This window comes from Arabidopsis lyrata (assembly GCF_000004255.2).
Source record: "Arabidopsis lyrata subsp. lyrata unplaced genomic scaffold ARALYscaffold_1, whole genome shotgun sequence".
Taxonomy (NCBI): domain Eukaryota; kingdom Viridiplantae; phylum Streptophyta; class Magnoliopsida; order Brassicales; family Brassicaceae; genus Arabidopsis; species Arabidopsis lyrata.
This window is the reverse complement of record NW_003302555.1, coordinates 3,540,091-3,560,217: the sequence shown is the minus strand read 5'-3', so window position 1 is coordinate 3,560,217 and position 20,127 is coordinate 3,540,091. Positions and strand designations below refer to the sequence as shown.

The following is a 20,127-nucleotide window of genomic DNA, read 5'->3' as shown; positions in this document are numbered from 1 at the left end:
ATCTCACACTCTCTTCACCTGCTAACCAGTAACCGATCTCCTCAATTATATTTGAAATGAATAAACATCTATTTCTTGGGCGTTTAGTGTTACGTATTACGGATCACATATTCTATTTTACTGTATTGTGAATTATTTTTTCTTCTATCTTAAGAAACCAACTATAACCAATAAAGACTAAGTGATTCACATAACTATAAGTGTTCCAACTCCTAACTTATTGATTGTGATTTGTGACCCTACTTTCTCGTAGTAACTCGATGTCTTTTGGTTTTGCTATTTACAAATTCCACACTTCGGAATGCTTAAGTCATGGTTTCTTTAACACAATATGAAACATTCTATGAGTCAAACGCAAGGAACAGGAGTTTACGTTTGGAATTTTGTTTGAATTATTATCAATGATGTTTAATTCAAAACAATCGTCTTGAGTTACAGTTCGTATGCAACCTTTAACCTTGCAAAGAGAAACTGGCGAAGCTTCGCGCAGAGTTATCATGGCAGTGATTATTCAACAATGTCTCTATGTGTTTGATCTCCTTAGGCATTGACCCTGTGAGCACTTCGTAGCCCGTCTCAGTGATCAGTACGTCATCCTCGATCCTTATCCCAATCCCTTGGAATCTGCAATAAGCAATTTCAACAGTAAAGTCACATAATCATATATTTCTTGTCGATAGACCATGTCATATCCTGCGGTTGATTCACTCAGATCTACACATTTCGATGCTTATTGGATGCCAATATTCCTACAAACCACGTTTTTTACATGAAGTTAGTGCGAGTTTGAAGAAAGCATTTGTACCTTACAGGGCAGTCGAATGAAGATGGAATGTAGACTCCTGGCTCAATCGTAATCACCTGTCCAAACAGCGATCATAAGTTTGAGATCGAGAGTCTGAAAGATCCATTATCTAGCAAACACCAAAACCATTTGATGTAATCCAGCCTATTAGATTCTATTAATTGCACCATCAAAACCATTTGCTTCAAACGTAAGGACCCAATGCCATCACATGATTAATACATAAATTTCAACAATAAGGATTCAAAGGGCATATATCGGTTTCGATGGACTAGCATCAACAAGCAGAGTGTTTGAGGGAGGAAGGTAGGTAGAAAGGTTAAGAGATTATAAGCCTGACTTTTGGTTCCTTATAAAAACTATGACTTGAAAGAGTAGTATTACTTACAAAACCAGGTTGCAAAGGACGGTCATATCCCACAGCAGATGAATCATGCACATCCATCCCAAGGTAGTGACCTTTTTATCCATCACAAGATAATTCTGTTAGATAAGTTTTTTCCCCAACCATACAGTATATTTTGCGTTTTCGGTTAATAACTTTTATACAGCATAATGCGGGAAAATAACAAGGATGTTACCATCTACACATCAATCAGCCTTAGTTGATTGTATTCGTTTCATCGACCAAAATTGCAAATAAGTTAATGTGATCCAAGGTTCAATAATGCATACCTATGGAGGTCGGATTCAGCTGGTGATACAGTCTACGACTTTTCAGGATGCCCATCTTCATCAGTCCATCGCACAACAACTCGGTCTGCAAACCACAAAGCATCATCTGAGCCCAAACATAATTTTGTTGGCAAATAAAGCTTTTAAATTTTATGATGATATTTATGAAATCTCTGGTCCATTTTAGCTTCTGAAATATTTGTAAACCAGCCTTCTACAGAAGTAAAATAATATTTTCACATCATAGCAAACCCCTGTTAAGAGTAAACGATACTTTTTGTGTGTTTCATACATCTTAAGCACAGAAGACACGGCTTAAGATAAGTTTATATTTACCGAATATGCGTTTAGTTGGCGGATGGTTGTACCAGGCTTGCATTGTTTTATGCATTCTTTGTTTGTTTGAAGTATAAGATCATATAGCTCTTCCTGGAAAAAAAATACAAATATTAATATTTTGATAGGGAAAGTTTCAAGAAAGCAGCTTCACAATTACTTTTCATCTTTTTATCTAAAAAATTGTGAAATCGAGAGAAGATCACAAAAAAAACCATAACCAATGCACATGTCCAAATTCCGACAAATGGAATATTGCAGTAAACAATCCTAACATGCAACGAAAAAACCTATATTAGCGTGATAATAAGTTTCTCTTAGTGTGTATAAGGGCTATTCGCTGCTAAAACAATCCAAAAGAAATTCTGGATAACAAAAAAAATGCTTTCAGGCGATCGGGTTTCGGTAGATATTAGTGACTAACAAATATCTCATAATTCTGAAGAATTCCTAAATCAATATTATAAGCAAAAAGCTAGCCTGTGATACGTATATCTCAGAAAAAAGTAAGAAGTTTGGTAGTAGAGTATGAGAGAGTAAGTAAGGGTTTATCTCTCGGTTGCATCATCCAAACACTATCGGCAAAGCACAAACGTAAACAGAAGAATATCGAACTACCAGACAAAAGAAGATGAAAACTGAGACAAGCAGAAACATCAACCTGAAGAGAACTGAATTTTCCGCAAGGTGGCCATGTCCGAGTAAGGTCACTAACATAACCATGTAACTCACAACCCATGTCCATCAAGACAAGATCACCATCTTTTATCTGCAGATAATTATAAAAAGAAGATACTGGCTTCAAGAACATCTCTGTACTAGAAATCAAATAGGGTTTTGTCAAACTTACTCGCTGATCATTTCGTGAATAGTGAATAACACTAGCATTTGAGCCGCCACCGACTACAGGATTAAATCTGAGGATCAAACGTGACATTTTTCTTGTCACTAGAATAAGAATAATAGGAAATACTTTTTGTAAGAATAAAATCCTGAACTACATATTTATTCATGGACTATCTACACATGTTGAGACTTACGCCATTCGCTGAGCACCTCTTACCCGGCACTCATATTCAACTTGGGCTGATAAGATGCCTTCATCAGGAAACCCTTTTGAATGTAGCATTGTTTTCAGAAGACCCTGAGGATGAAAAGATCAAAATCACTCCATACGCTTATTGTCTGTAATAGCTATTATTTTCAATAAATATGCAGAAAATGGTCCATGGCGTTCTATTGGCTCTGTATTCATTTTCCTTAGCACTTTGGCCACAAGACAAACGTAAATTTTGGAATAGATTAACTTTCACATATCATTGAGCAAGGCATTGCCTTCACGAGAGGCTGTTCATGCAATCACGATATAACACCCTCAACCAAAATTGTCCCATCAGGTCATGGCTAGGGAGCTTTTTATGCATGTGTTCGTCATTTTGTCAGATCAATTCTTAAGATTAAATTCAATATATACGCACACATTTGTCTGCCAAAGTTATCAACTTAACAATTTGCCCCATTATCTCTTGTAAATTTCTCCAACATCTTAAATATTCATCAGTTACTCTCTAGCATTTCAGTTGTATAAGAAGCTAAAAACAGAAAAGTTCTAAGCATAACAATGGCTTTGTTGTAATACAAGAATACCTGGCAAGCAATAGATGCAGAATCTCTCATCAATTTGAGTTCTGCAGGTGATTTAATTAACCTCAGCTCATGTGTTAAACTTGAAAGAGTTTTCACTTTGCCAAGAGATGCTGACTTTTGAAACTCATCCAAGTTTGTGTATCTTTGCGAGGCCGATTGAACATTATGAAACACTTTTGAAGAATGTCTTATCATGTCTGAAAGAATCTGTACATAAAGAACGTGAAAATAAAACAAATCTCGCGTTATAGAAGTAATAAAGTCAACAACATAGGAAATTTTAAAAGAGAGGCCACTTAGGGAAGAAATATAAGCTACCTCGGGTAATTTGCTTATTGGATATGCTTGGTCTGCCTTGAAGACCTCGGACGCTGCATCAACTCCAGCAACTTCTCCTTGCCAAGCAATATCCTACATCACAAATCAATTTTTATAAACTGCTAAACAGAAATCAAAATCACTCTGTATGCAGAGAAATTCAAGTACTAACATATCATCATACCTTAGGAGTTGATTCCGGCATGAACATGCATAAACCACGTTCATCACTTAAAACAGCCACACCACCTGGTTGCTGGCAGCCAGTTAGATACAAATAATCAGCCTCTTGTCGGAACGTATATGGAACAACGTCAGTCATCATCTTCACGGGGGCTGAAGAAATGATGGCTAAACTGTTCTCAGGAAGAAGCTCCACAAGTTTCTTCCTTCTACCAATGTATTCCTCAATTCTTATCCCTGGTGTGACCTCTCCTTCTGCCATTAACTGATGGGGAAGAGCGAACCATCAGAGCATATAAATAGCATTTGCAAATCCAAGAGAACATAGTATAGCACATAGGAGTTACATGAGGATGAGAAGCTGGAGTTGGCTGGCCAATATCTCTGAACCTTTGGGTTGAATATGCATTACGACTGACGACCTGAAACCCCATTTTAAAAACAACATGTAGAATTAGTTGCAATTTAGATAATCAAACAGTATCGGTTGATGAAACACAAGTAATTAGCATTGGAGGTCAGGTACACTCTGCAATCAAGTCTCAAAATTTCTGCAAATTTTATAGAAAGTAAATTCCTACTCAAAAGATGAAACTTTATGGTCCACAAGATCTCTGCAAATTTTATATTTTGCACTTGGAGCGAACCTGAAAATTCGATCTTGAATCATCAAATCTGTACATGTCATCGCGAACTGAGTATGGTAATGAACAAGGAGGAGGCAAATTATGAAGAAAACATGAATTGAGAGCATTACCTTTACCTGAGTTCTTGATACTCTCCGAACTAGATTCCGCGCAAGTACCTGCATCTCTTTCCTCTCCTAGACTCGCAAACTCTTGAGAGGATCGAATCGGACCTCGTATCGTATGATGTTCTATTTGGTAGGCTTCAGGTCAGGGTTTAGCTGTTTTGAAGCTACTTCTCTAAACGTCGCGTTTCAGGGTTTTAAAACGCTACCGCACTTTCCGAATCGCTGAATCATATAAGGAGGCTCAAAGTCTTTCTCTTTTTCTTTTATTTTTGGCCTAACTCTGGCTTTGAGAGTAACGATGGCTGCTGCAGAAGAATTAAACGATGTTGGAAGAACAATAGAGGAAGAGCCTGTGAGTGAAAAAAGAGAAAGAGGAGACGAAGCTGAAACATTGCCTCCATGGGAGCAACACTCCAGCATCATAAGCATCCCTCGATTCGACTACAAAGCTCCCTCTTCTCTGCTTCATCATTCTCATTCCGGCTTCCTCGTCACCTGCACCATCAGTATGATATCTTCTTTCCAATGCTCTTGTATCATCATCCTTTTTAGTTTCTATGTGTTAATTTCGTTTTGCGGCCATGACCTTAAATTTCTGATTTTCACTTGTTATCAGAAAGGGAGAAAAGTGCTACAAAAGAGGTCATGTCCATCCTTGCAAAGGTATCGTCACATTTCTCCATCATTAGTGAGGAAAAAGTTTGGATTTTTGTTCCTGCGTTTAGAAGATAACTTATAGAGTGATTGATAATCAATTGTGGTAGAGAAACACTATCTTTGAAACGAAAGTACTTGTGAAAATTTAAGTTTGTAAGGATGATTATCAATGCACTAGTGAGGGTTTTAATTAGTGGAAGTTACTAGCTCTCAAATGTTCAGCTTGTCTCACAGAAATCAAACTTTTGAATTGTTCAGTTTATTGGGTCCATGCATGAGGAGAAACCTCAAGTTCTAAGATCTACTGCATCAAAAAAACAAAAACTTTCTGAACAAGAGATAGAGGTTGGCGAAGAGAAGACCGTACCTCCTGAGGATGATGCCCTGCAGGAAACAGGTAACTTTCATTTGTGGAAGAGCATAGTCAAATTCTTGTTTTTTTTGCTTATGGTCTTGTCTTTCTTTTTTCTTTTTGTGCCTTGTTTAGGTGGAGATCCAAATGTTGAGGATCTCAAATTAGCAAATGAAGAACACAATTCTCTCATGTCATTGGTTAAGCTGACAAAGAGTGGCTTGCTTCTCTTTACGTTCCCTATTGAAAACTCTCCCGATACAACAAATATCGTATCACGAGTCTTCCAGTCTATGGAATCTGGAGCTCTGAAGGCACCAATGTAAGTCTTTCTTGTGAAATGTTAGTTAGTGAACCTTTGGTCATTTGATTAAAGTTAACCTTTTGACCGTTCTCCATTGGAAATCTTCCTTTATAGCTACCACTTGCCTTAGAATTCAACTCTACCTTTAAAGAAGCATGCTTATAGAGTTCTGATTTGTCTTAAATAATTATTTTAAGTCTGATAGTCCCAAAGTGTGGCATCTTTTACATATCAGACCTATTTCATTCATTTTGGACCACGTAGATATTAATCCACTCTGCTAGGAACTTATGATTTGATTGATGCAGCTGGTGCCATCGGATATTCCCAGTTCAAGCTACTTGTGGTTTGACAGAGAAAGAACTTCGGGAAACAGTATCAAAGCTTGTTCAGAGGTTTGTCGATAATAAAGACAACACACTATCAAAACCCGTGAAGGTGAGAAAGAGTTTGTCTTTAGAATCAAGTTTCCGTTATATAGGAGTATATGTTAAGAATATTGTTAGATTCATGGCAAAGGTTATCAACCACATACCACCACATAGTTTGCAGCTGGGTATCAGCGTAGAGGTGTGGAGGAGACGAAAGGAAAGATTCAGAAAGAAGCTTCAGAGGTTCTAGATCAATGTCCTTTGCTGGACCGCATCAAATGCTTTGAAACTGTAGCGGCTGGAGTGAAAGACATTGTACCAGATTCAGTTGTGGATCTAAAATCTCCAGAGGTAGTGTATATATATAGAAAAGAATTCAAACCTTGTTGCATCATCCCGTTTATATATAAAGTCTGAAGATTGGAGTAAAAATGTGCAGTTATGCGTTCTGGTGGAACTGTTACCGCTCTCTAGAATACCAAGTGGCTCCTTTGTAGCTGCTGTTTCAGTGCTTCCACATAGACTCGTTAGCACAAAACCGAAACTCTGCATTAAGCCTCTAGTCCCTGAAAGCAAACACAAAAAGGGACAAAACTGACGAGCACAAAGGTGTATCGTTGCATTCGAATTTCCAGAGCCAAAGAGATCAATAGAAGTAGTAATCTCTCTGTTTTTGTTTAGATACAGTATGTCTTTTGCTTTCAGTATCTCTAATGGAGTTATCAACAATGTGTAACCAATGTTTTTTTTATTCAAGAGACCAAAGATAAACTCATCTCCACCTCTTTTTAAATTCGGTTTTAAAATTAAACCAATTGATTTTATAAACAAATTTCGGTTTAAGCAAGGTTCGGTTTGGTCCACCTCTGGTACGTGGTTTTCCAAATCGTGCTCTGAAACAGTCTTGGCTTCCTCCTGGTTCCATATACACGACGCCAAGAGCCTGAGATTATCGTTTTGCTTCCCTATCTCACTGAAAAGAAGAGAAACCCTAATGGGAACGAGCTCGTGTGGCGATGGCGAGAAGCAGAGGATTGAAGATGAAGAGCAATACGGTGTGTTGCTGTATTACAAGTACACCTCTGTTCCTGATCTTGATGAGCTCGTTTCCTTCTATGAATCTAGCTGCAACTCATTAGGTCTACTCGGCCGAGTCAGGCTCTCTCCTAAGGGAGTCAATGTCACTGTATGCTTCTAATCTCCTTCTCTGCATATCCAAAGTTGTATACTTGATTTAACCCTTTTCTGAGTTCTCTGTCTGATTGAGTATTAAAGCCATGAATCGAAAAGTCTATTCCTTTATGTGTTGAGAGGAATGAAAAGAAAGTCTTAACCGTTTTGAATTGTACTTTTGATTAAGTTCTTGAAATCATGTTATGGTTTGAGTTGAATCTAGTAAGAAAGTCTAGTAAGTTGTTGAAGTTGAATGAAAGGAAAATAAAAACCAAACCTTTTGAAGTGTTCTATTAGTTGTTTGATTGAGGATTAAAGTTCTCCATGTGCAGTTACGACTTACGAGTGTAATCCATATTAACCATTAAAGAAGCAGACACCAAAAGTTTGAAGCTTTTGCTAGAGTTCTGTTTATACGGTTGGGATAATAGAAAACTTTGCTTATTGGTTAGGTTGGTGGGAAATTAACTGCATTGGAGGAACATATTGCCGCCGCAAAGTCGAATTGTTTGTTTGAAGGGACTGACTTCAAGCTTGCATCTTGCCATCATCCCTTGAATGACAAAGTTGCTGAGGAATGTGGGTTTACATCACTCTCCATCCGAGTTGTTGAGGTTATTGCCTTATCTTCTTACCAAACATAGTTACTGTTGTTATGTTAAGTTCTTATCTATGGAACATGTGCGTAAGATTCCTTTGCTGGGAAAATATTCATGTTTTGATCTCCTAGCTCATCTGACTGAATGTTTTCTACTAAATCACAAAATTCATGCCTATTCTTTGTATAGTCTCTATAACTGATGATGACCTTGATGTTGTATGTGCTGATTAAATCTTAAATTTTACAAGATTAACGATGACTTGGTGTCGAGTTAAGCTTGTTTGTCTTCTCCGGACTTCAAATGTTTTCTTTTTGTTCTTAGTTCACTTTTTTGCATCTGATGGATGAATTTTTTGTCATTGTGTCAGAGGTTTGTTCGACTGTGACTGGACTTCCATAGCCTTTTTAGCATTTTTATAGATTTGTGGTATTGTGTTGTGGTTTGCAGGAGTTAGTGACCTTTAGTCCTTGCCCTCCCCTTAAACCCCCAGAAATTTCAAATGCTGGAAAGCATCTTTCTGCTGCGGAGTTTCATTCGGTCTTGCAGAGTGCCAGTAAGTTTCTTTATTTGTTTTATTACTTACGGCTATATTGCATTTCTTAGCTGATTTTGTTTCCTTGCAACTCAGCTGAACATCTGGATGGAGATGGGAAGTCTGAGAATAAGGATCTTGTTTTGCTTGATGCGAGGAACCTGTACGAGACACGGATTGGAAAATTTGAATCAGACAATGTTGAGACCCTTGATCCTGAAATCAGGCAGTATAGCGATTTGCCAACCTGGATTGATCAGAATGCCGAGAAATTGAAGGGCAAAAATGTGCTCATGTATGAATAATAGTTCTGTGACATACAGCGATTTCTTGTCCAGTTACTTTCCACATCACTGAAGTTCTCATGTGTTGGCGAATCTAGGTACTGCACTGGTGGAATCAGATGTGAAATGGCATCTGCATATATCAGATCTAAAGGCGCTGGATTTGAGAATACTTTTCAGGTGAGATCCTCGATCGCAAATGGATTTGATACAAGTCACTGGACTTGGCTGACTCCAGTCGTTATTTGTTTCGTGCAGCTCTATGGTGGCATACAGAGATACCTTGAACAATTTCCCAGTGGTGGGTTCTTCAAAGGGAAGAACTTTGTGTTTGATCACCGGTATATTTCTAGCATCTTTCTTTTCTAATCTACCAGGAACATATAGGTCCGGATAACATATATTTTCATGTCGGGTTTGAAGGATCTCAGTTGGGAGCTCAAAAGGGGATATAATAGGCAGCTGCCTTCTCTGCAACAATACCTTTGACGACTATTCTCCACGTTGCCGTTGCAAATTATGCCGGATGCTTGTTTTAGTCTGTAATCATTGTCGGGTAATGCACCCAGACCACTTTTATTGATTAACTTCACAAGGATTGTGTAACTTGGACTTACGATGTGCTGTTGCAGGTTAAAGGAGATATATGTGTGTGTGAGCTGTGTCGTAAACACGGAAAAAGTGAAGTCCCTTTGAGTCTTGATCCCTCAAACCAACCTTCTGAAAGCAATGGTAAGGTCTGTTTGTTCATTTTTGGATCAAATGTTTGAAACATCAGAGGACTTTTCCAAAAAATTTAATCCCTTTTTCCCTGGAAACTTTGTCATTTCACTTCTATTGTCAGGTGACAATATAAGACGGAAGCTGAGGATATTGTGCTTGCATGGTTTTAGGCAGAACGCGTCTAGCTTCAAAGGGAGGACCGGATCACTAGCAAAGAAACTGAAGAATATTGCCGAGCTTGTTTTTATCGATGCACCACACGAACTACAGTTCATCTACCAAACTGCTACCCCTCCATCCGGAGCATGCAACAAGAAGTTTGCGTGGTTGGTGTCATCAGATTTTGATCAGCCGAGTGAAACAGGCTGGACAGTGGCCCAATGCCAGTTCGATCCGTTGCAGTATCAGACTCAAACTGAAGGGTTTGATAAATCGTTGACATACTTGAAGACGGTTTTTGCAGAGAAAGGGCCTTTTGATGGCATTCTCGGATTCTCTCAAGGTGCGGCAATGGCTGCAGCTGTATGTGGGAAACAGGAGCAGCTCGTAGGTGAAATAGACTTCAGATTCTGCGTATTGTGCTCGGGTTTCACACCGTGGCCATTGTTAGAGAAGGAGGAGAAAGGATCGATTACATGCCCTTCACTTCACATATTTGGAAGCCAGCCTGGAAAAGACAGACAGATTGTGACTCAAGCCAGCTCAGATCTGGCGGGGTTGTTTGATGACGGATGCGCCACCATTATTGAGCATGATTTTGGCCACATCATTCCTACAAAGTCTCCTTATATTGATGAGATTAAAGTTTTCCTTTACCAATTCATTTGAGGACTATATTAACAAGACAAGACTCTTGCAATCAAAACATTTCTTGTATTTGTACTTTTGCCAAGTAAAAGTTATAAAACTATAATAACAACATAGATAAAAGTGACAAATACAAAGTGTGACCATATCCTAAACCAGTAACCACACTAGATATAATTCATCCCAGAGTTGAAGATACAGAATCAGAGAATGATTCAGACAAATAAGGACAACAACAACAAAAAAAACAAAAAAATAAGCCTTTTTTGCATCAGAACTCAAAAACTCGAACTTGAACCTGGCAAATGTCAATAACAGTTGCAAAAGCTGAATCTCATGTTCCCCAAACCAAAGGATTTCAATTTGTACTACTGTATACCTTTTCAGCCAAATTTGAATCCGCCAGGGGGAGCAGCGGGCTGGTTGTTTCCGAAATTGAAGGCCTGTTGTGAATTTTCATTCCCGCCGTCCTGCAGAATCTGCTCTTCCTCTTCTTCTGCCCAATATCTCTCCAATATCTTAACCGCCTTCTCATATATCTCGTTGTTATCATGGGATTGAAGGTTTTCAACTTTGTCCAACCCATCAGATTCTTCTATTATTTGAGCATACAGATTCACCCCACCGTTTAATCCCATCTCCTTGTCAGCCTCACCAACCTTGAGAATGTTTTCAAGCCCCTCAAGGCACACCGTCACAATCCTTGGATCAGGGCAGATTAGAAGATCACATAGTGGTTTGATACAGCCTTGGGTCACCAAATATCTGCATGCAAAACTGTGTTATGGCAGTTTTCGATTTCGAGATAGATAATGGTAAAAGACAGAAGAGGGAACATTGTGAAGTGAAGTTAGTTGTTTGCAAACGTGCTTCAGAATAGAGATGACATACTGAATCTGCTCATGAGACCCTCCTGAGGTAGCATTGGAAATAGCCCAAGCAGCTTCCTTCTTTATATCGAACTCCGCGTTTTGGAGCAAGTGCACAAGAGGGAGGATTATTCCAGCGGCAACCACAGCCTATTGTTTCAAATATATAAACTGATTAAAATTTGCTTTTAGCCTCTGAAACTTTGAAGACTCTAAATATTTTCAGTAACAAGTATTGTTGGCATATAGCAATAGCAAATAGGGTATAATTAGGTTTCTAGGCAGAGAAGTTATTGGAAAATATGAAAGTACTAAAATTTGCTCGCTCTAAACTCAAGAAAGGAGTCAAAATCCTTAACTTTTTCACTTTTCTTGCAGAATCAGAAATGAAATAGCATACTATCTTCCATGAACAACCGTCTTATTGACATATTAAAGATAGCAAAAAAATCCTCATACCTCTATCTGAACTTTATTCCCAGCAGTGATATTCGAGATAGTCCAACAAGCTTCTTTTTTTATACTTTTCTTGTGATTTTGCGTAAGCAAATTATAAAGGTGTGGAAGTACGCCACTATCAATTATAAACTGAAAAGCAAAGACACAGTCATAGTCAAAATCCCAAAGCAAACACCCAAAACAATATAAATAGCCGTTCGTCATAAAACATACCTGTGTCTGAGAGTCATCACCAGTTACAATGTTCCCAACAGTTCGAAGGGCAGGAATGAGAACCGTAGGTGATTGATGACTTGATGAAAGAAATATCAATTAGTATAGTTTTACCCAAAAAAAAAATAGTATACAAAAGGAACAAGAATATGAGGCAGTAAGAACATCAACACTCAGTTTAAAAAGATACTAAAAAAGCATCACAAATTTGAAGATAGAAACACTTCACTGAGAAAGGCCAACTTATATAGCACTAGGAATCCAAAGGAAAAAACTAGAGAGACTAAATATGATGAGAAATAAACAAAAATGATGCCTAGTCAATTATTAGCCAGGAAAAAAGGAACTAACCCCAGAAGCTCCACAAGTCGTGGACAGACACCTGCCTGAATCACAGCCTGAATCTTATTATTGGGGCCATCTGAAAGGTAGGAGAGAGCCCAGCAGGCATCGGTGAGAACTTCTTCATCATTCAGATAGATAAGCTGCCGAAGAACTGGCAACGCAGGCTTCACCTGAAACATATGAATACCCAACACTAGGCTTGAGTAATGTGAGGAACGCAACGAAACATATATATTCAAAAAAAAAAAAAAAAAAAAAAACTTGAACCATCAATCATAAGTTGTCCAAAAAAACTAAAGAGAATCCATTTCTGTAGTCCTACCTGTTCAAATGGTGTTGGTGGTTTACCACGGCAAAAGTTGGACAAGGTCCATGTAGCATTTCTTAGCATGGACAACTTAGAATTTTCATTTAACTGAGCCAGCAATGGCTCAAGAGCCCCATAGTTGAGAACAAGATTCCTGCAGTTTGGAGAGTCCCCAGCAACATTTCCCAAGGCCCACACCGCCTACAATGATATCATGTAAGGGTTTGTAAGAAACCACTAAACGTTTTAGCACTTGGCTGACTATAATTTCATATCACAAAAAAACCACTAAGGATCATAAGAAACAACAAATAAACCAAATACGACCATAGAACTTAGAGGCATGTATCCTGGTCACAATATAAAATGGAAGTGCACAGTTATCTAGCTAGTTAGTGGCAAACCTGCTCTCGAACGTCATCACTTGCAGAGCTAAGAAGCTGAACGAAGATAGGAACCGCCCCCTGTTCAATTACAACCCGAGTATGATCTGATGTTCCTGACGCAACATTGGTCAAAGCCCATGCAGCCTCAAACTGCAAACAAACTTTACGTTAAGCCACCAAACAAACATTCTTGAGTCTTTAAGGTGCAATTGATAAAGGACAAATCTAACATGTGTGAAGTACAAGACATACCTGCAATTGCGGATGGTCTTGCCTTCCAAGAAACTCCACAAATCGAGGGACAACCCCAGCTTTGATCACTTCGTCAATTGGAGGACTACGCTCTGGTTATCAAATGGTGTTACACGCAACCATCAGATGTCTATTACACACATATAACCCCAGAACAGAAAATTGATTTTGAAAGTGTATACCAACCTATGGATAACAACTTTCTAAATTGAGTAGTGGCTTCAAGCTGAGCTTGAGGATCATCAGAATAAACACCTTGTACCATCATTGGGATACCTTCTAACTGTCAAAAGCACATGAACAGCATCAAACAGTTGTTTCCACAGAAACGAAACCCCTTGGCTAGAAATGTAACACATCCAATCCAATAACAAGATCATCAGATCAGAAACTCGAATTCCCGATATCTAACTAAAGCAAAGTATACATTGCGATCAGCATACATGATCAGAATTATGGTCATCAAAGATCCGCCATCAATCCCAGATATCCATAAACAAATGCCAGAAACCAAAGAACCCAACTATGATGGTCAATTATGAGATTGGGAGTTTTCAAGCAGCTGAGATCTAGAATTAAGGTGGGAAACAGAATCAAAGCCTCACTTTTTTCAACAATCAAACAAAGATCCATCACTAAATAATCAAATCACAATTGTATCGAAATTCAGATCAGCGGGGACTTACTCGTTTCTCAACGGCGGCAGCGTTCTGGGGACCGTCAAGGCCAGCTCCGAGAGGCTGCTGCTGAAGCATCATTCCTTCACGACGCTTCTTGAGGAGACTATCCTCACGCTTGTTTTTCCGAATCTCGACGAGATTGTCCTCTCTCCTCCGCCTCGCCTCATCGGCATCGACCCCTGTCTTGTATATCTTCTTCCTTAACTCTGCGCGTGTGCTCGGCCTCAGCGACATCGTTTGTTAAAGTCTCTCTCTTTCTATCTTCCCTGAAACCACTTCGTCTGGATCTTCCCTTCTCTCTCGCTCTTTGGCAGAATTGAAATTGGAGAAATGGGATCGTGGAGGACGAGTCGTCTGGTGTTTTCGGGTTCGGATCCGGGTCGGTGTTTGATTGGTTGTTGGACCTATTTGGATCCTTCCTTCTGACAGAGAAGTATTGCCACGCTGTCGCAATATTTTTTGTTTAATCAGTTTTAATTGTTCCGGATTTTGTTGGATATTTTTTTATATATGCAATCAAGTTTCGAATCTTTTTTAGTTTTTTTTTGCAACAAATCATCGCTATATGTAATTATCTTGCATTAAAACAAAAACCAATTTTTTTTATCGTTGTTATACGTAATTCCAATTCTTTTACATGAATTGCTACCTTATAGCATTAGACCAAACGTAATGGGGGATCTCAGCCTTGGGGTTTAAGTATTAAAGAAAAGGAAAATAATGCAAAAGTTTTGTTGGATACGAGAAAGAAAAAAAAGAGAGAGAGATAAGAGAAAGATAGAGAGAATAAATTTTTTTCCTTTTTTATAATGCATCACACCCGAGTGTTAGACTACACGCGGGTGTCTCCTCTAAGCCAATTTTTGCAATTATTTTCTTTATTTTAATATTTACATCCACCAAAAAAGTGCACAACTGCGTTTGCCCTTAAAATCGTACTTATTTGCCCAAATCAAGAATATTCAATCATATGGCAGCGAAACACATTCTGATATTCTGTAAATTTTGCATTAAAATAAATTCAATAAATGTTTGTAAAGATATCTTTTAGCACTTCCAAAGGTTCGCAAGTTTTACTTGTGGTTGATAACCTAACTAAAATATAAGAGAATTCAAAAAACTAACCTTTAAAAAAAAGAAAGAGAAAAATAGGTTTTGTATCCCAACAACGAAATGAAAACTGAAAACTCTATTAACTGTTACGATATGATCTAATTAGAATCAGTAACTTTTCCCTTGTATGGTTCATCTTCTGAAGACACGAATCATCTCCTCCTAAACCCTTTTTTAATATTGTAATTTTCTCGTTTTTGAGGATCAGACAAGATCTTCCACGCATAATTGATGATCTCGAAAGCTGACTTGGCGGCAACAGATTTGTTTGTGTCGTGACAGAGCTTAACCATGATGGCTACTTTCCCTTAACCTTTTTGATGAAAATAAAAAGTATTTGATTATCGAATACAGTATTAAGCAAAACTAAATAGTAGTAATTTGCACGGAAACAGAAAGCATCTATAATTAAAGTAAACCTTTATATTTTAAAAACTCTTCGTAATTAAAAATTGCGTCTGATAAATAGTAAATTGTTCTACAACATCAAAAGAGTTGCTGTTTCTTCATCCAGCTACAGTCTTGTTCGGAACCATAGCAAATAATAAGAGATTGCAACACGTTCGAACTAGTTATATTCCATCAAACTTACAACTCTATAAGGGATAGAACTTTAAAATTTTCTTATAAAAGTTTATTACCCAAAAGAAAAAAAGGAGAAAAAATTTAAAAAACGATAGGGAAGTAAGACAAGCTTGTATGAAGGACAGGCGATGATGGAGGATGAAGAGTGTTTCTTTTTTCTTTGGTTTTAATGTGAAGAAGAGGATGAAGAGTTGTTTGTCGGGTTGAAAAATCTCGAACCGTGTCGGAGGAAGAGTTCCAAAAAAGGACCGATGAGCTTACGTCACCAACACAACAAGTGGCGGGAAAAAACATCAAGAACAATAACAAATTTAAAATAAGTTGTTTAATTAAGTCTTTATATATATTTGTTATCCTCGTTTAGTCGTTCTTTCACGATAATAGGGATCCTTTGGTCTGATATGTAGGAACATGACTCTTGCCCATATCTCCATTGACATAGTTGTAGCTGTGTAGTTGTTTAGTTGCTCAATGAAAGCACCATAGTTATATAACTCGTTTCATTAATGTAGAAACGAAATATATAGTTCCAATAACCAAAAAAGAAGATAAATAAAGGCAGATTGATTATATTTGTCTAAAGAAAGTTGTCTTGTGTTTCATTGCTCTAGATTGGGACCTTTTACATCAAGGAAGGCCGACACTTGTTTGCTTCTATATAGCCTCTCTCATTAATGTTCCGAATTAGGGTGGCACGAAGAGATTCTAACAGTGCACTTCAATGAACTTAATGTCATTGAAAACGGCCATTATATTGTTTCATTATAAATAAAAACCAAAATTTAACTATTCTTTTTGCTTTTTTGATAAAACAAAAATTTAACTATCGACTCTTCAATTTATCTGTCCACATGTTTTCCTTCACCATCATCAAACATTATCAATCATATCCTGTAAAAAGGAACTCGACGGGAGGAATCCATGAAGAGTGAATTGTTTGACGCAAGTCCAAGAAGAGCTTGGATGCAAGATTCCGAACGATCTAATAGTAAAAGAAGTATAGATATGGAGGTAGTGATATAGAAACAAAATTGTAGGAGTTGAAGTGGATAATGGTTGACTTGAGACCACGTGCGGAAATGTAAGAAAACACGAGCACAGTTCAAAGACAACGAAATCTGTCTGACCAAAGACATGTGCGAGTGCATGCTGTCTTGCCACGTGTTCCATCTCATTACACCACGCAAAAGTCTTTTACGTGTGTATAACCAAACGTACTTGAAAAGAAAAGATATGGATGAGAGCCTTGTTTGAAAAATCGTTAGGCGCTAGTCGGGCGCTCGGCATGGGCCTAGCGATTAATCGGAAAATCGGATTAAAATCGGGGATTAATCGGGGATTAGTTTTAGGGTTATTTTAATATTTTTAAAATATATTAATCCAATATTATAAAAATTTATGATTTTTATTACAAATTTATGATTTTTATTAAAATTTGAACACAAATTATTGTAAAACATCACAAACTCCCCATTCAAATGATTGAATAACAAAAATAAAAGGTTTTTTTATACTTGCAATCTAAAAAATAATCGGGGTATATAAGATAAGGTGGAAAATAATCGGATTAGGCGGGAAGTAATCGGATTAGGCGGAGAATAATCGGGTTACTGATTTTTTAGGGGATTAGTCATTAATCGAGGCGGATAGGGTGGGTCTAGCGATTAAGCGGGGAGTAATCGGGGCTAGGCGGGGATTTTTAGAACAGGGGATGAGAGTATTTGTTGAATTAAATTTTGTTGAAATGGGTTTTTGTTTGCTTCTCTAGTCGTCGGACCCATTGTTTCCACTACTCAACATTCGGGTCCGGTCTATTCTGCCGGTGAACCGATTGTACTTCCCTTCTCTTTTATTGATCAGTCTACGGATTCCAAAGTTAAAGTGAGGAAAAAAAAAACCTCATATAATCATCTACTCAAAATTTGTTAGGCCATTTCGTTGGTAGCCACTAGTCACTGCGTTATCCTCTAATAATGGTTTTAGGGAAGCAGACTCAAGCACAAAGTGAGTGAGATGAAAATTGTAAAAAAAACTCTTGTTTTGTTTTGGCCAGTTGATAATTATGAATTGTAATGTAAAATTTAGCGTTGTGTAAAGAGGGAGAAAGAGGGGATTCTTCAAATTTTGGCATCTCCTTGGCCACATTCACATATGAGGTTCATAATTGGAGTCACATGGTTGCATGTGATCACATTGGGTCTACCTTTTAGCCACATATGGCCAACTCCACGTTTTCTCCTTTTTTTTTTTTTTTTTTCTCTTTTTCTTTTCTTTTGTTTTGTAGCTATCGTTCGATGCAGTTATATTAGTTAATTAACAAAACATACTTATACTTATTTTTTTCTTCACATCTATTAATTCCGCTTTTCTTTACAAAACCGTATCATGTGAAACATTCATATGAAAAACAATATCAGCCGTATTAAGAAAAATAGAAAAGAACAAAAGATGCAAATGTACGTGTCGATGGATAACATTTGGATGACCTATATCAGTTGACAAATAAATATTAACCATAAATTCTGAATTATCTATAGATTCTTTAGTTTCGTCTATATTTACTTAACAATATAGGTCGAAACTATATCACATCCTCCAAGCTCGATCCAAACGACTTATGAGGATTGGTTTTGTGAAAACTATTTGGGAGAAATCTTCTTATAACTCGGAAGACACTTAGACACAATGACCCACAAACATGTTGCTCATTTAATTTGATGTATAAAAAAGGTGTGAATGCTTTAGAAAGACATATCGGGTGTTAAAAAGAAAGAGCACACGTGGGGAGTCTTAAAGAGGGAAAAAGGATGTTCCAAGAGACTCATTTCTCAATCTTTTTGTTTCCCCTTCTTTTGGTTCCATTTCTTGTGGTCCTTTTTTTTGCTCACCACTTCTTTCAATGTCATTCCTAGTGGATTTCTTCTGACAACTAACTTTTACTAACTTGTATTTATACCATAATCGTCAATTTTTCATAATGTCAATTCTCTTGAAGAGTCGTATGCTACTCCTTATTATCATAATTAATGTTGACATTCAAGTAAATTTGTTTTTGTTAATCAGTTTGAAAGATTTTGAGGGCATTTGAGCAAAAATACACTTTTGACATAAACTTCAACGTCGGAAAAAGTCTTCAAGAATCACATGGAGTCCATTGGCCCCAAAATTAAGGTGGGTGTCCTCAACACGTTACACGCACATGCTCATTTTTTGAATTGCTTCAACTTGCAAATTATTTATTTAACTTTTATTCTTCTCTTTACTTTTTTTTTTCTTTAATTTCTATGTCTAATTTGGTTTACAGGGTTAAACAATTTTTGGAATCGAGATTAGTTGGCATTTTGTTGTTGTTGTTTAGATAACTTTGATTATCTAAGGAAAACCAAAGAAAGATCAAAATGGCTACAAATAAAAAACTGATGTATACAAATAAAATACATGAATTTAATAAATTAAAATAGCGTCGACGATTAAAAAAAAAAAAAAAAAAACACTTGAGCCAAAATAAAGGGGTAAAAAGGTAAAAAAAAACAAAAGCTAATTAACAACTGACAAACTAACTGCCGCCGCCGTTAAGTTCCCGTCAACGTCGTTCGTGGTGCGGCGGCGGTTAAAAGTTCGGCAAGAGCTTCCATGGCTCGAACCTGCATCTCTAACGCCGCGATGTAATCGGTCGCTTCATCTAAAAGATTCGGTACAGAGACTTTCCGGCAACCGGGAACCAACCGGCCGAGAATCTTCAGTTTTCTCTCAACCGCCGGTAATTTAATCCGATTCGTCTCCGTCACACCTTTTCTCGATTTACAGTTTCCGGTTGACTTCTTCGCCTTTCTATGTTTCTTCAACTTCGCTCGGACGCGACTCGCTAAAATCGCTCTGCTCCACCGAGTCGTACCACGAGCCGACGCAGCCAGAACTCGATCCGCCGTCTCACGTATCTCTCTCGCCGCACCGGAGACGACTTTATCGGTCTCCGTACTGGTGGAAGACCTCTGACGAACTCGACGTAAAGCTTCGACGAGTTTAGAAGCGTAGATCTGTTGCACACGATTCGTTTTCCATCTCTTCAAGCTTTCTTCGTTGATCCGTCGTGACTCTATCTCCGCCATCTCCGATATCCTCGGTTTCTTCCGTCTCGACTCCGGAGACGATTCACTTGTGTTTTCTATGCTCGGAAACAGAGACTCCACCATTAATAAACCGATGATGATAAAGGCAAAAAAAACAATCTCTTCTTCTTCAGAATCTAAAGAGTCTCTCTCTTTCTCTGAATGTGACTATTTGGAAACAAGAGACGATGAAAGGAGAGAGACGCAGTTTATATATCTCTGCCCAATCGCCAGAGACACTTAATGCCACTTTTGCCCTTATTTACCGGTATTTGTTTTATTCTTA

The 20,127-nt window shown here is 37.8% G+C and overlaps 5 protein-coding genes across 7 annotated transcripts; 2 read left to right on the top strand and 3 right to left on the bottom strand.

Moving 5' to 3' along the window:
• Positions 1-302: 302 nt before the first annotated feature.
• LOC9328561 (probable Xaa-Pro aminopeptidase 3) lies at positions 303-4,989 on the bottom strand. 3 transcript variants are annotated; one of them, XM_021012273.1, is made up of 13 exons: positions 4,728-4,989; positions 4,312-4,386; positions 3,966-4,229; positions 3,782-3,874; positions 3,464-3,670; positions 2,857-2,960; positions 2,667-2,733; positions 2,478-2,585; positions 1,817-1,909; positions 1,481-1,565; positions 1,194-1,264; positions 806-861; positions 303-624 (listed from the first exon to the last, which is right to left on the bottom strand). In XM_021012273.1, the coding sequence occupies exons 1-13, from the start codon at positions 4,773-4,775 to the stop codon at positions 453-455; spliced, it is 1,443 nt and encodes a 480-aa protein (XP_020867932.1). In that variant the 5' UTR covers positions 4,776-4,989; the 3' UTR covers positions 303-452. The 3 variants fall into 3 exon arrangements, with proteins under 3 accessions (XP_020867932.1, XP_020867931.1, XP_020867933.1); XM_021012272.1 differs by having other exon boundaries at positions 4,722-4,869; XM_021012274.1 differs by lacking the exon at positions 4,728-4,989 and adding an exon at positions 4,546-4,611.
• LOC9328560 lies at positions 4,971-7,177 on the top strand. The gene is made up of 7 exons (XM_002892452.2): positions 4,971-5,224; positions 5,335-5,381; positions 5,634-5,772; positions 5,863-6,049; positions 6,340-6,469; positions 6,577-6,753; positions 6,842-7,177. The coding sequence occupies exons 1-7, from the start codon at positions 5,017-5,019 to the stop codon at positions 6,998-7,000; spliced, it is 1,047 nt and encodes a 348-aa protein (XP_002892498.1). The 5' UTR covers positions 4,971-5,016; the 3' UTR covers positions 7,001-7,177.
• Positions 7,178-7,322: 145 nt separating this feature from the next.
• On the top strand, positions 7,323-10,600 carry LOC9325805 (rhodanese-like domain-containing protein 6). The gene is made up of 9 exons (XM_021012271.1): positions 7,323-7,588; positions 8,028-8,189; positions 8,625-8,730; positions 8,806-9,004; positions 9,092-9,173; positions 9,252-9,334; positions 9,417-9,549; positions 9,626-9,725; positions 9,838-10,600. Exons 1-9 carry the CDS (start codon positions 7,397-7,399, stop codon positions 10,542-10,544), a joined length of 1,764 nt encoding a protein of 587 aa, XP_020867930.1. The 5' UTR covers positions 7,323-7,396; the 3' UTR covers positions 10,545-10,600.
• Positions 10,601-10,607: 7 nt separating this feature from the next.
• On the bottom strand, positions 10,608-14,440 carry LOC9325804 (importin subunit alpha-4). The gene is made up of 11 exons (XM_002889694.2): positions 14,041-14,440; positions 13,541-13,637; positions 13,355-13,446; positions 13,121-13,252; positions 12,732-12,917; positions 12,416-12,579; positions 12,065-12,143; positions 11,852-11,980; positions 11,415-11,542; positions 10,903-11,288; positions 10,608-10,821 (listed from the first exon to the last, which is right to left on the bottom strand). The coding sequence occupies exons 1-10, from the start codon at positions 14,266-14,268 to the stop codon at positions 10,907-10,909; spliced, it is 1,617 nt and encodes a 538-aa protein (XP_002889740.1). The 5' UTR covers positions 14,269-14,440; the 3' UTR covers positions 10,608-10,821; positions 10,903-10,906.
• A 4,606-nt stretch (positions 14,441-19,046) lies between these two features.
• On the bottom strand, positions 19,047-20,047 carry LOC9328559 (transcription factor bHLH149). The gene has a single exon (XM_021012270.1). The coding sequence runs from the start codon at positions 19,923-19,925 to the stop codon at positions 19,305-19,307; it is 621 nt and encodes a 206-aa protein (XP_020867929.1). The 5' UTR covers positions 19,926-20,047; the 3' UTR covers positions 19,047-19,304.
• Positions 20,048-20,127: the final 80 nt, after the last annotated feature.

Bases quoted from the DNA above. Each gene is read 5' to 3' on its own strand.
- LOC9328560 (XM_002892452.2), top strand. From the start codon at position 5,017: ATGGCTGCTGCAGAAGAATTAAACGATGTTGGAAGAACAATAGAGGAA. The intron at 5,382-5,633 runs GTATCGTCACAT...TGAATTGTTCAG, and splicing joins TCATGTCCATCCTTGCAAAG to TTTATTGGGTCCATGCATGA. The intron at 6,754-6,841 runs GTAGTGTATATA...AAAAATGTGCAG, and splicing joins TGGATCTAAAATCTCCAGAG to TTATGCGTTCTGGTGGAACT.
- LOC9325805 (XM_021012271.1), top strand. From the start codon at position 7,397: ATGGGAACGAGCTCGTGTGGCGATGGCGAGAAGCAGAGGATTGAAGAT. The intron at 9,005-9,091 runs GTATGAATAATA...TGGCGAATCTAG, and splicing joins AAGGGCAAAAATGTGCTCAT to GTACTGCACTGGTGGAATCA. The intron at 9,550-9,625 runs GTAATGCACCCA...GTGCTGTTGCAG, and splicing joins TAGTCTGTAATCATTGTCGG to GTTAAAGGAGATATATGTGT.
- LOC9325804 (XM_002889694.2), bottom strand. From the start codon at position 14,268: ATGTCGCTGAGGCCGAGCACACGCGCAGAGTTAAGGAAGAAGATATAC. The intron at 13,638-14,040 runs GTAAGTCCCCGC...TGCTTTTGACAG, and splicing joins CTGCCGCCGTTGAGAAACGA to TTAGAAGGTATCCCAATGAT. The intron at 12,144-12,415 runs GTTAGTTCCTTT...TCTTTCATCAAG, and splicing joins CGACTTGTGGAGCTTCTGGG to TCATCAATCACCTACGGTTC.
- LOC9328559 (XM_021012270.1), bottom strand. From the start codon at position 19,925: ATGGTGGAGTCTCTGTTTCCGAGCATAGAAAACACAAGTGAATCGTCT.
- LOC9328561 (XM_021012272.1), bottom strand. From the start codon at position 4,775: ATGCAGGTACTTGCGCGGAATCTAGTTCGGAGAGTATCAAGAACTCAG. The intron at 2,586-2,666 runs GTAAGTTTGACA...AATTATCTGCAG, and splicing joins ATTCACGAAATGATCAGCGA to ATAAAAGATGGTGATCTTGT. The intron at 625-805 runs GTACAAATGCTT...TGCTTATTGCAG, and splicing joins TCATTCGACTGCCCTGTAAG to ATTCCAAGGGATTGGGATAA.